This window comes from Hoplias malabaricus, chromosome Y, assembly GCF_029633855.1.
Source record: "Hoplias malabaricus isolate fHopMal1 chromosome Y, fHopMal1.hap1, whole genome shotgun sequence".
NCBI classification, from domain to species: domain Eukaryota; kingdom Metazoa; phylum Chordata; class Actinopteri; order Characiformes; family Erythrinidae; genus Hoplias; species Hoplias malabaricus.
The window spans coordinates 39,759,597-39,774,446 of NC_089820.1; the positions used below are offsets into that span (position 1 = coordinate 39,759,597).

Consider the following 14,850-nt stretch of genomic DNA (forward strand, 5'->3'; position numbering starts at 1 on the left):
AATTACAGACTGGAGTCAGTAAGGTACTCTGCATACTGTCTTAACCTCATTACACCTTGTTTTCATAGGTTAGGACCCCCACAGAGCAGGTATGATTTACGTGGTGGATTATGCTCTGCGCTGCATTGACACTGATATGGTAGTGGTGTGTTAATGTGTGTTGCATTCGTACGAGTAGATCAGACACAGCAGAGAACCTGTCATTTTTAAACACCTCAGTGTCACTGCTCGACTGATAGGAGTGCACCAACCACAGATATCTAGGAAACAGCATCCTGTGTTCATTGATCACAGTACAGAGGACGGTTAACTCAAATTGTGCAGCAACAGATGAGCTACTTTACCTGACCTTACATATATAAGATGGATGAACGAGGTAAGTACATCTAACAGAGTGGACAGTGAGTTGACACAGGTTTTAAAAACAAGTGTAGCAGTGTTGTGTCTGATCAACTTGTACCAGCGCAACACACACCAACACACCACCAGAACCAGGTCAGCGTCACAGCAGCACTGAATTATTGACCACCCAAATTATACCTGCTCTGTGGTGGTTCTGACCTTGGAAGAACAGGATGCCACATGGTATACAAAGTATGCAGTGCAACGGATGAACTACAGTATTGTAGAATAACAAAGTGCTCTTGTGTGGTCAGTGAAGCTGAGAGAATGGACAGTCGGTGTAGAAACAAGGAGGTGGTCATAATGTTGTGGTTGATCGGTGCTTATCTTGTGTAAAAGTAGTTGAGCGGGTATAAATGTTAAAACCTGTTGTGTTTTTGCTGACTCCAGTAACAATTCCCTCCACATCTGTCTCTTCCTCAGCATAACTCAGCACCAGTTCCCGTTGCCTACGACTTAACTTCCTTACAAAAGAACAAAACACAGAACAAATACCAGCAATAAACACAGACTTCACTAGCAGAGGTAGATAGACAAAATTTATTTCTATACATTACTGCTATGTCTCCATTCAAAACTAATTATTCCTTGTGGTCATATGTTACTGTAAACTACTGAAATGTAAATTGAATTAACAGCAATAAAATTCAATTTTGATATGCTGTTTGAAATGAGATTTTTCTGAGCATGTTCATTACACCACTACTTCCCAAGAAATCTGTATTGTTTTTAGACCAGATCAGTGCTTCTCAACTCATTTTACTTTGGATCTCATCTGAAGTCTAAGATCAAAGCTTAAAAAAACAGACAAAAGATGATTCCCAAGCCCAACACCTTACCCAGCGTCTGAAGCAATAGATCACTATATAATGACCTAGTTCAGGATTAAGAAATGACGTTGGCTTCACACTCCTGAACTAGGTCACAACCTAGTTTATATAACACTGTGAAAAAAAGTCATGCCTCAATGTTTAGGAACGATGCTCATTTCCTGGCTGATACATCAATGAAGGTCACCTTGTTTTTGTAGAGTTCTTTAAAGAAACACTAAATAATATTTTACTTTAAATTTACAGCTTTAAAATCATTGTGATGGTAATTGGGAGAACAGAACCTCTGCCACTACTACTCTTGACTCAGCACAAAAGAATCTAAACTGTGCACATTTTGGAATCCTCCTGCTTCCACTTCATTTTGGTAGAGTGCTGTTAAAATTAATTACAATAGGAGGGGAGACCTAGGAGCCAAACATCAAAATCTTAACCAGTGTTCATTTAAATGCTGTTGAGATAATAACTTGAGAGAAATCAAAATCAGCGGACACATCTTTGAAACCTACACCTACAGTTCTTCATGTAATGCAATGAAATAAATATTTTTATGTAAAAACATAGCAAATTCATTCCTATTCTTTGTTCCAGTAATTACCAATGAAAACCTAAGACCAGGAGCTAGTATCAAGAAAATGGAAAGACCACAGTTTTAGACCATATAGGATACTGGTGAAAATCTTAAGAAGACCTGTCTGTGTTACATGGTTCTTACTTGGGAATTTTGATTTTGATGTGGATGTAATGGTCTCCATAGCCGTAACTGTTCATGCGTGCTATTCCTTTGCCAGACAGCCGAATTGTCTGGTCAGCCTGAATACCAGGTGGGATCTGCAGGAAGCCAATAAAAACAGTTCTAAACAGTATCTAAAACTGCTTTTAAAAAAATAAAAGCTTAGAACCACTTGTCTGGCAGAGAAAGAACACTTTCTCTAATATAAATCTCAATTGTCATAAAAGCTATATAGAATCTGAAGGACGCTGTACAACTTCAAATAGACACACACCGCTCCCCAGCTGCTAGAAAAAAAAAAAACACTCCTGACCATGACATACATTTGCCCAGCATGCAACAAAGTCCACACTGGAAAAGTCTCCTGCTCAAAACAAAGTTAGTTCTGTGCTATGGTAAGAGGCCCTGCTTCAAGCCTAGTCAGCTTCAGCATCACAGACATGAAATTCTTTACACCAAAGCATTAATAATCATTTAATGTATAACTGAGATTAATAAAAGATAAGCCTATGTATTAACATTGGACTACTGTGGCTAATACCAGCTTGTTTTATAACAAAGGCCACATGGAATTAAAGCAGAATACCCTACTACTGTTTGAAGAATTTATTCTTTTCTGATTTAAAACCAACTGTTTGTGCAGTCCTAACTCACAGGGATATCAATGGTACTGTAAAGTCCTTGGGCTCTAACTGCTCCTCCCAGAATTGCCTGAGCCACAGAGATCATCACATCAGAATGGATATCAGGGCCATCACGCCAGAACACTGGACTCTTCTGGATCTATGACATACACAAAAAATAAAACAAATGAATATATTTAAAGACATTAAACATTTCTTCTGCATTTCAACCACAATTTATACAAATAATTTAAGGAAGTATTGGATATGACATTCAATATAAAAATCACTTTCCGTTTTATTATTTATATTTATGAGCTTCATTGACTTATAGGTTCAGTATATACAGTACACAACTAAACTGAATACATCCCTATTCTTTAAATACTTGCTTCTTAAATACAAGCAAAGCCTCCTTCGATTTAGAACAAGATTTATATTCAGAAACATTGCAATGAATATTGCATGAAACTAGGCATGGGCGGTATCCACGTTTTCCATACCATCTCAAAATATTATCTCGGTATACGATATTACCGTGGGGAGGGCGTGCTCTGTCAGTCTGCACTGAGCCTTATATCCATGAGCACAGTCTAGTGAATTTAGCTAAACACTGCCCGACACACCGACACACATGTTGACAATAAAAACACGTTTCTGAGAGAGCACATTTAAGCAACTTGTGCTGAAGGAACAGAAATTTAGGAAGCAAGCGAAATAAGACCGTTTACACTGTTTAGAAGCACAGCTGGCACTAACTGGCACTTGTGGTTTAGCACATCACAGCAGATTTTTCAACGAATTCAGGCTCAAAACACACAATTAGAGGATAAAGCACAAAAGCACTGTGAGCACAAAGTCGAGTGAAGGATTTTCTGAGATTTATGTCTTTTTACAGCTTAATTCCTTTCCCTTTTAACCCAAATTCAGCGCTAAACTTACAACTGAGGTGGGCTATTGGGCTTGTGCTTTTCTCTACCTGTTTTCAGACAGTGACATCAGCAGTCATTGAGCTCCCACAGGGCCCCTCCCTGTGGCTCTCTTTAATGCACATGAACATTTTAGCCGACTTTTAAAGACACAGAACCGAAATTTGAGACACGTAATAAATACCGCCCTCATTTTAGGATATCGTCCACTTTTTTAAATACAGTGGTATAGGGTATTATTGTTATACCACCCGCTCCTACATAAAACCAACCTTTATGGAATGTGTCTAAGAACAAACCCTTCACTGTGTTAAACAAAATATACACCAACTTTCAATGCCCAAAGGAACTGTAGCTGAATAAAACTCACCCTGAATGTAATGTAAATCTCCTTCTTTCTTACAGGCATCCGCACTGTCTGACCATCCTCCACTCCTAAAACACACCCACACTGTCAGGACACTTAAGAAAGTGCAAAATAGTCACATAATACAAATAATTTTCCCTGAAAGTTTCCCTCTGAAGAAAGTGCAGGGAGCAAACCCCACCTTTTTTGTTGATGTTTGACTGTTTTTAACCTATGTAAAGGATGAATAACATTCGTAAAGGAAACAGCCCAAAACTAACATCTTATTATGGTACTAACACGTAGTGTAGGACCATATTGTAATAGTTAGGATTTTTCTTATTATTAGGGGTTCGAGCACGAAGTGCTTGAAACCCTATTGTGTTTGTTCTGATTTTAATTTGTTATTATTATTATTAGGGGTTCGAGCACGAAGTGCTTGAAACCCTATTATAATTGTTAGGATTTTTAGGGGTTCGAGCACGAAGTGCTTGAAACCCTATTATAATTGTTAGGATTTTTAGGGGTTCGAGCACAAAGTGCTTGAAACCCTATTATAATTGTTAGGATTTTTCTTATTATTCTTCCGGTTCTTTTTCTGCACTACAAACGATCGCACAGCCCAAACCGTAAGGCCTACAGACTTGAGGCTTGGTCAATAGGTAGTAAACCCTCCCGCTACTCAGGCGCAAAAAATCAGACTGATTGGCCTCATGGGGGCGCTACAGCGAAGGACAACGCCTTTTCTTACGGGGCTCCTACCACGTGAGGCGTAGAGACGAATTTTTTTTTCCCCCTGACTCCTTGGGTCCTGCCGAATCAAAAAGGTCGATACAACCACTAAGCTCCGCCCACTTAGATTTTTTGCTATTTTGCATAGTTTGCAAAACCTACTTTTGCGTACTAGTCCGTGGATTTTTGTCCAATTTTCTTGAGCTTGGTGTCAAAACGTTCACCGGAGTCTGAAGCTTAATAATCATCAAAAAAACGTTGACATTTTGATTCAGTGTAGCTGCCATATGCAAATGAACCTTGTCAGCTTATCGCCTGTTTTACATGAACACCTGTTACTCCTGCATACTTTACTCAAATGGGTTGCAATTTCAGATTCTGCTTAGGGACATGATTTTGAGGTAGCATGTCGTCGGTGGTGCGAAAATTCACATAGGGGGCGCTCTAAATACTAGAAATTCATATCTCGGCATCCGCAAGTCCGATCGGTCCGCCGCTTGGCATACAGCTGCTTTAGGCAAGGCTCTAAGTGGAAAATAAAGGACAAGTCGATACTCGCCAAATTGTAATGTCATCGGCCAATCAGAACTCAGCAGCTCCCTGACAAGCTTGACAAAGGTCAATCATTATGATACTTGACTGGCATGTCCATGGAGGCACTTCCTAAGAGCAGAAGACGTTTCGAAACGATAGACACTAGGGGGCGCTATAACAAGAAAATATGTAATATCTCAGCGAAAATTAAGCATATTGACATGCAGTTTGCTGGACTCTGTACTCTGTGTATTGCCTAACAACTTTGTAATAGCAAGTATTGTCAAGAAATGTATTGTTTTTTCTCAATGGCCAGTTGTTTGAAAATTGAGGTTTTCGAACTAGTCCGTGGAATCTGATTCTACTGCCAAACAATTGGTCTTGTTGGAATCTGTAGAGTCTGTAGGTAAATAATCTTTAAAAAAAGTATGACTTTTTAACATTGTGTTGTTACAACATGTCAATAAACTGAAGTGTGAGCTGCTTTATAGGTTCTTTCATATATAACTCCAAGAAAAGAAGCCCAATCCAGACCAAACTTTATAGGATTATGTAAGACCATACCCTGAAGGAGCCTGTCTATTATGGCCTAAATCCACCCAAAGGGGGCGCTACAATTGGACAATAACTTATTAAAAAGTATTTTTTGTGTTATAGCGCCATCTAGGATTGCAGTGGCACCACAATTTAATTATGACATCTGCTCCTCAGGCTTATCAAGCTTGTGAAATTTTTTAATTTTTGGTGAAAGCGTTTTTGAGTTATAGGTGTATATATGTGTACATATATATCATATATTTGACTTGTGGAATACATGCTGGATCTCTCTTTTTGGGAGGGGCCTGTAAGCTACATAGTAATAGAAGTGCAAGTTTTTTTTGATAATTATTAAAGTTCAGATCCTTAGGATTCAGCTGATACCACATATGTCCATGTAAGGTAATTATCCACATAGGAGTACACGCTCAAATATTTCTGTTTGTGAAATATTTCTGATCCAAACAGACTGCCATCTGCTGGTGAGAAATAACAGCTTTCTCATATAAGACTATACATTGTGATGTTGAACTACAGTGGATCTGAGGCAAAATGCAATGTTGAGCAAAGACCATAAGGTCCAGAAACACTTCACTTGCCAGCAAGATACAGCAGGTATGACATGACTCAGCCAAGGAAAATGACACTCTTTGGCCAGATGGTGGCGATATAGAAAAGGGATACGCGTTTAGGTCTATATCTCCTAAACCGTAAGGCCAAGAGACGAAATCTTTTTTTTCCCTGATTCCTTGGCTTAATTCAAACTAATCTGCCATTTGGACCATTTACCTCCGCCCACTTAGATTTTGAGCTAATATGCATAATTAGCTAAACTTACTTTTTTCCACAAGTCTGTGAATTTTTGTCCAATTCTCTTGAGCTTTGTGCCAAAACGTTCACAAGAGTCTGCCCATGTCTAATTATAGAATGAATGTTGACATTTCGATTCAAGATGGCTGCCATGTGCAAATGAACCTCTTCGGCTTATCGTATGTTTTACTTGAACGTCTGTAACTCCTCCATACTTTATTCAAATGGGTTCAAATTTCAGATTCTACTTAAGGACATGATTTTAAGGGTACCATATCAGCGATGTAGGCCTATTTTTTCCAAACAGGCCTATTCTGCGAGAACCCCGTTAATTGTCGCTTGCGGCTATATTTATTATTATTATTCTTCCGGTTCTTTTTCTGCACTAAAAGTGATCGCACAGCCCAAACCGTAAGGCGTACAGACTTGAGGCTTGGCCAGTAGGTAGTAAACCCTCCCGCTACTCAGGCGCAAAAAATCAGACTGATTGGCCTCATGGGGGCGCTACAGCGAAGGACAACACCTTTTCTTACGGGGCTTCTACCACGTGAGGCGTAGAGACGAAATTTTTTTTCCCCCTGATTCCTTGAGTCCTGCCGAATCAAAAAGGTCGATACAACCACTAAGCTCCGCCCACTTAGATTTTTTGCTATTTTGCATAATTTGCAAAACCTACTTTTGCGTACTAGTCCGTGGATTTTTGTCCAATTTTCTTGAGCTTGGTGTCAAAACGTTCGCAGGAGTCTGAAACTTAATAATCATCAAAAAAACGTTGACATTTCATTTCAATGTAGCTGGCATATGCAAATGAACCTTATCGGCTTATCGCCCTTTTTACATGAACAGCTGTTACTCCTGCATACTTTACTCAAATAGGTTGCAATTTCAGATTCTGCTTAGGGACATGATTTTGAGGTAGCACGTCGTCGGTGGTGCGAAAATTCACATAGGGGGCGCTCTAAATACTAGAAATTCATATCTCAGCATCCGCAAGTCCGATCGGTCCGCCACTTGGCATACAGCTGCATTAGGCAAGGCTCTAAGTGGAAAATAAAGGACAAGTCGATACTCGCCAAATTGTAACGTCATCGGCCAATCAGAACTCAGCAGCTCCCTGACAAGCTTGACAAAGGTCAATCATTATGATATTTGACTGGCATGTCCATGGTGGCACTTCCTAAGAGCAGAAGACGTTTCGTAACGATAGCCACTAGGGGGCGCTATAACAAGAAAATATGTAATATCTCAGCGAAAATTAAGCATATTGACATGCAGTTTGCTGGACTCTGTACTCTGTGTATTGCCTAACAACTTTGTAATAGCAAGTATTGTCAAGAAATGTATTGTTTTTTCTCAGTGGCCAGTTGTTTGAAAGATGAGGTTTTCGAACTAGTCCGTGGAATCTGATGCTATTCCCAAACAATTGGTCTTGTTGGAATCTGTGGAGTCTGTAGGTAAACAATCTTTAAAAAAACTATGACTTTTTAACATTGTGTTGTTACAACATGTCAATAAACTGAAGTGTGAGCTGCTTTATAGATTCTTTCATCTATAACTCCAAGAAAAGAAGCCCAATCCAGACCAAACTTTATAGGATTATGTAAGACCATACCCTGAAGGAGCATGTCTATTATGGCCTAAATCCACCCAAAGGGGGCGCTACAATTGGACAATAACTTATTAAAAAGTTTTTTTTGTGTTATAGCGCCATCTAGGATTGCAGTGGCACCACAATTTAATTATGACATCTGCTCCTCAGGCTTATCAAGCTTGTGAAATTTTGAAATTTTTGGTGAAAGCGTTTTTGAGTTATAGGTGTATATATGTGTACATATATAGCATATATTTGACTTGTGGAATACATGCTGGATCTGTCTTTTTGGGAGGGGCCCGTAAGCTACATAGTAATAGAAGTGCAAGTTTTTTTTGATAATTATTAAAGTTCAGATCCTTAGGATTCAGCTGATACCACATATGTCCATGTAAGGTAATTATCCACATAGGAGTACACGCTCAAATATTTCTGTTTGTGCCTTCATGGCTGATCCAAACAGATTGCCATCTGCTGGTGAGAAATAACAGCTTTCTCATATAAGACTATACATTGTCATGTTGAACTACAGTGGATCTGAGGCAAAATGCAATGTTGAGCAAAGACCATAAGGTCCAGAAACACTTCACTTGCCAGCAAGGTACAGCAGGTATGACATGACTCAGCCAAGGAAAATGACACTCTTTGGCCAGATGGTGGCGATATAGAAAAGGGATACGCCTTTAGGTCTATATCTCCTACACTGTAAGGCCTAGAGACGAAATCTTTTTTTTCCCTGATTCCTTGGCTTAATTCAAACTAATCTGCCATTTGGACCATTTACCTCCGCCCACTTAGATTTTGAGCTAATATGCATAATTAGCTAAACTTACTTTTTTCCACAAGTCTGTGAATTTTTGTCCAATTCTCTTGAGCTTGGTGCCAAAACGTTCACAAGAGTCTGACCATGTCTAATTATAGAATGAATGTTGACATTTCGATTCAAGAAGGCTGCCATGTGCAAATGAACCTCTTCGGCTTATCGTATGTTTTACTTGAACGTCTGTAGCTCCTCCATATTTTATTCAAATGGGTTCAAATTTCAGATTCTACTTAAGGACATGATTTTAAGGGTACCATATCAGCGATGTAGGCCTATTTTTTCCAAACAGGCCTATTCTGCGAGAACCCCGTTAATTGTCGCTTGCGGCTATATTTATTATTATTATTCTTCCAGTTCTTTTTCTGCACTAAAAGTGATCGCACAGCCCAAACCGTAAGGCGTACAGACTTGAGGCTTGGCCAGTAGGTAGTAAACCCTCCCGCTACTCAGGCGCAAAAAATCAGACTGATTGGCCTCATGGGGGCGCTACAGCGAAGGACAACACCTTTTCTTACGGGGCTTCTACCACGTGAGGCGTAGAGACGAAATTTTTTTTCCCCCTGATTCCTTGAGTCCTGCCGAATCAAAAAGGTCGATACAACCACTAAGCTCCGCCCACTTAGATTTTTTGCTATTTTGCATAATTTGCAAAACCTACTTTTGCGTACTAGTCTGTGGATTTTTGTCCAATTTTCTTGAGCTTGGTGTCAAAACGTTCGCAGGAGTCTGAAGCTTAATAATCATCAAAAAAACGTTGACATTTCAATTCAATGTAGCTGGCATATGCAAATGAACCTTATCGGCTTATCGCCCTTTTTACATGAACAGCTGTTACTTCTGCATACTTTACTCAAATGGGTTGCAATTTCAGATTCTGCTTAGGGACATGATTTTGAGGTAGCATGTCGTCGGTGGTGCGAAAATTCACATAGGGGGCGCTCTAAATACTAGAAATTCATATCTCAACATCCGCAGGTCCGATCGGTCCGCCGCTTGGAATACAGCTGCTTTAGGCAAGGCTCTAAGTGGAAAATAAAGGACAAGTTGATACTCGCCAAATTGTAACGTCATCGGCCAATCAGAACTCAGCAGCTCCCTGACAAGCTTGACAAAGGTCAATCATTATGATACTTGACTGGCATGTCCATGGACGCACTTCCTAAGAGCAGAAGACGTTTCGTAACGATAGCCACTAGGGGGCGCTATAACAAGAAAATATGTAATATCTCAGCGAAAATTAAGCATATTGACATGCAGTTTGCTGGACTCTGTACTCTGTATATTGCCTAACAACTTTGTAATAGCAAGTATTGTCGAGAAATGTATTGTTTTTTCTCAATGGCCAGTTGTTTGAAAATTGAGGTTTTCGAACTAGTCCGTGGAATCTGAAGCTATTCCCAAACAATTGGTTTTGTTGCAATCTGTAGAGTCTGTAGGTCAACAATCTTTAAAAAAAAGTATGACTTTTTAACATTGTGTTGTTACAACATGTCAATAAACTGAATTGTGAGCTGCTTTATAGGTTCTTTCATCTATAACTCCAAGAAAAGAAGCCCAATCCAGACCAAACTTTATAGGATTATGTAAGACCATACCTTGAAGGAGCATGTCTATTATGGCCTAAATCCACCCAAAGGGGGCGCTACAATTGGACAATAACTTATTAAAAAGTTTTTTTTGTGTTATAGCGCCATCTAGGATTGCAGTGGCACCACAATTTAATTATGACATCTGCTCCTCAGGCTTATCAAGCTTGTGAAATTTTGAAATTTTTGGTGAAAGCGTTTTTGAGTTATAGGTGTATATATGTGTACATATATAGCATACATTTGACTTGTGGAATACATGCTGGATCTCTCTTTTTGGGAGGGGCCTGTAAGCTACATAGTAATAGAAGTGCAAGTTTTTTTTGATAATTATTAAAGTTCAGATCCTTAGGATTCAGCTGATACCACATATGCCCATGTAAGGTAATTATCCACATAGGAGTACACGCTCAAATATTTCTGTTTGTGAAATATTTCTGATCCAAACAGACTGCCATCTGCTGGTGAGAAATAACAGCTTTCTCATATAAGACTATACATTGTGATGTTGAACTACAGTGGATCTGAGGCAAAATGCAATGTTGAGCAAAGACCATAAGGTCCAGAAACACTTCACTTGCCAGCAAGGTACAGCAGGTATGACATGACTCAGCCAAGGAAAATGACACTCTTTGGCCAGATGGTGGCGATATAGAAAAGGGATACGCGTTTAGGTCTATATCTCCTACACCGTAAGGCCTAGAGACGAAATCTTTTTTTTCCCTGATTCCTTGGCTTAATTCAAACTAATCTGCCATTTGGACCATTTACCTCCGCCCACTTAGATTTTGAGCAAATATGCATAATTAGCTAAACTTACTTTTTTCCACAAGTCTGTGAATTTTTGTCCAATTCTCTTGAGCTTTGTGCCAAAACGTTCACAAGAGTCTGCCCATGTCTAATTATAGAATGAATGTTGACATTTCGATTCAAGAAGGCTGCCATGTGCAAATGAACCTCTTTGGCTTATCGTATGTTTTACTTGAACGTCTGTAACTCCTCCATATTTTATTCAAATGGGTTCAAATTTCAGATTCTACTTAAGGACATGATTTTAAGGATACCATATCAGCGATGTAGGCCTATTTTTTCCAAACAGGCCTATTCTGCGAGAACCCCGTTAATTGTCGCTTGCGGCTATATTTATTATTATTAGGGGTTCGAGCACAAAGTGCTTGAAACCCTATTATAATTGTTAGGATTTTTATTTTTATTATTATTCTTCCGGTTCTTTTTCTGCACTACAAACGATCGCACAGCCCAAACCGTAAGGCCTACAGACTTGAGGCTTGGTCAGTAGGTAGTAAACCCTCCCGCTACTCAGGCGCAAAAAATCAGACTGATTGGCCTCATGGGGGCGCTACAGCGAAGGACAACGCATTTTCTTACGGGGCTCCTACCACGTGAGGCGTAGAGACGAAATTTTTTTTCCCCCTGATTCCTTGAGTCCTGCCGAATCAAAAAGGTCAATACAACCACTAAGCTCCGCCCACTTAGATTTTTTGCTATTTTGCATAATTTGCAAAACCTACTTTTGCGAACTAGTCTGTGGATTTTTGTCCAATTCTGTTGAGCATGGTGCCAAATTGTTTGTAAGAGTCTGGAGGTTAATAATTATCCAAAAAATGTTAGAATTCGGATTCAAGATGGCCGCCATATGCAAATGAACCTCTTCGGCTCTTCGTCTGTTTTACTTAAAAATTCATAACAATTGTATACTTTACTCAAATGTGTTCAATTTGCATATTGAACTTACTCTCATGATTCTGAGGTACCAAGTCAAAGGAGGAGCCAATATTCATATAGGGGGCGCTGTAAATGCTACAAGTGTATATCTCAGCATCCGCAAGGCAGTTTGAACCATCCTTTGGCATGCTGCTTCTATGGGCAAAGCTATAAGTGGAAAATTAAGGACAGCGCGATTCGGGCAAAATTGTGATCGTCATCGGCCAATTAGTTTTCAGCAGCTGTTTGACTACCTTAACAAGGTCCAATCATCATGAGACTTGACTGGTATGTTCCTGGGGTCACTTCCTAAGTGCATAAAAAATTACGTAACGATAGCCACTAGGTGGCGCTATATCAAGAAAATGTGATATATCTAAGCAAAAATTAAGTGTATCGACACGCAGTTTGCAGCTTTGTATACTCTGCAGATGGCCTAACAACTTTGTAATTGCAAGTGTTGTGAAAAAATGCATCCTTTTTTCTCAATAACCAGTTGTTCAAAATTGAACTTTTTCGAACTAGTCCGTGGAATTTGGCTCTATTCCAAAACAATTGACTTTGTTGGAATCTGCAGAGTCTGTAGGTAAATAATTATCCAAAAAAGTACAACATTTGGACACACTGTTGAAACAATAAATCAATTAGTCCAAGTGTGCTGAGTTTTTACATTCTTTCAGCTGTATCTCAAACAAATGAAGCCCAATTAAGACCACAATTTACATACATATGTAGAGTCTTACCCTGAAGGAGCCTGTACAATATGACAGAAATCCATCAAAAGGGAGAGCTACAATTACACAATTACATGTTATGTGCAGTTTCTGTGTTCATGCTGGATTTCTGTAATTGGGAGGGGCCTGTAAGCCACATAGTGATGAAAGTTCCACATTTTATTATCAATAATTAAAGTTCAGGTCCTTAGGATTCCTCTGATACCATATATGTCCATGTGAATGAAATATTCAAAGAGCAGTACCTGATTAAAAAATCTGTATGTGCATTTGTAACAGCTCAGCTCCTCTATGGGACAGTAGTAAATTGTTTCACCAGCAGGTGGCACTCTAAGACCATATATTGCTTTGTTCATCTACATTCAAGAACTTATTTCTCTGTACAGGTCAAAAGTCATAACATATGAACAAAAATATTTATCATAATTAAAAACTGTGCTCACCAGTCATATCATGTCCTTTGCTAAACTAAAACAAATGGTTCATTAGCACTTGTGAAACCTCACTGTCCAAAACTGCTTAGGGTCTCTCTGTACTGATGCACCTTACACCAACACTAAGGCCTCATTGTGCAGATCCTTGCTTTAATGGACACCTCATGGACACGTGACATGCAGTTAGTGAGTGATGTACTTAATCCGATTCCATGTTGTTGTTGATATTTACTATACACAATGGCTGCCATTGGCCACTGAGGTTTCAGCAGCTCTTTGAAAGGCCCAACAAGGCCCAATCATAAATAAATATTTACAGGGTGTCTATGGGGCACTTCGTAAGTACATGAGACATTTCCAAATGTTAGCTGCTAGTTGAAGATATAACAAAATCATAGATTCATTTTTACCTTGTTTGGCCTAAATGGTTCATGTGTCCTAAGGCCTCATTGACCTCTCAGACTGGCCAAAGGTCCCAATTAGGCCCCTTCGTGTTAGGACCATGCCATTGCCGCTTGCAGCTATATTTAGGGGTTCGAGCACGAAATGCAAAGCATACTTTTGTTAATAAGTCTGTGCATTTTTGTCCAATTCTCTTGAGCATGGTGCCAAAACATTCACATGAGTCTGACATTAGGTAATTATAGAAACAATGTTGACATTTTGATTCAAGATGGCCTCCATATGCAGATGAACCTCTTCGGCTTAACACAAGTTTTACTTGAACGTCTGTAACTCCTCCATACTTTATTCAAATGGGTTCAAATTTCAGATTCTACTTAAGGACATGATTTTAAGGGTACCATATCAGCGATGTAGGCCTATTGTTTCCAAACAGGCCTATTCTGCGAGAACCCCGTTAATTGTCGCTTGCGGCTATATTTAGGCTTCCGAGCACGAAGTGCAAAGGAAGCCTATTGTTTTTGTTCTGATTTTTATTATTATTATTATTCTTCCCCCAAAATTCACCTAAAACGGATCGCACAGCCCAAACCGTAAGGCCTACAGACTTAGTACTGGGTCACCAGATAAATAAGGTCAGACTCTACGATCGTGCAAAATAACAGCGTATTTGGCCTCAAGGGGGCGCTGCAGCAAAGAAAAACGCTTTCATTAAAAGATTTTCCACGCCGTGTGGCGTAGAGATGAATTTTTTTTTTCTACATGATCCTTGAGTGCTGATGAATCAAAAAGGTACATACAACCACTAAGCTCCGCCTACTTAGATTTTTTGCTAATTAGCATAATTTGCATAATCTATTTTCGTGAACTAGTCCCTGGATTTTTGTCTGATCCCCATTACCTTGGTGTCAAAACGTTCACAGGAGTGAGCTGGTCAATAATTATCACAAACATCCTGACATTTCGAAACAAGATGGCCGACATATGCAAATGAATGTGTACCGTGAATTGCAAATTTTACTCAAACATCTGTAACTCCTTCATGCTTAACTCAAATCTGATGACCTTTCACACGTTGC

The 14,850-nt window shown here is 39.3% G+C and overlaps 1 protein-coding gene across 2 annotated transcripts in view; it reads right to left on the bottom strand.

The window, feature by feature from the left end:
- The window catches only part of dnaja3b (DnaJ heat shock protein family (Hsp40) member A3b), a 54,150-nt gene that overhangs the window by 26,048 nt on the left and 13,252 nt on the right, over positions 1–14,850 (bottom strand). For both annotated transcript variants that reach the window (XR_010796471.1, XM_066656184.1), the window contains exons 7-10: positions 3,888–3,952; positions 2,620–2,748; positions 1,948–2,063; positions 769–866 (exon numbers count right to left, since the gene is read on the bottom strand). Coding sequence is in view for 1 of the 2 variants with exons in the window: in XM_066656184.1 (XP_066512281.1) it covers positions 769–866; positions 1,948–2,063; positions 2,620–2,748; positions 3,888–3,952 (408 nt within the window). In the remaining variant the exon portion in view is untranslated. The remainder of the gene's footprint in view (positions 1–768; positions 867–1,947; positions 2,064–2,619; positions 2,749–3,887; positions 3,953–14,850) is intronic.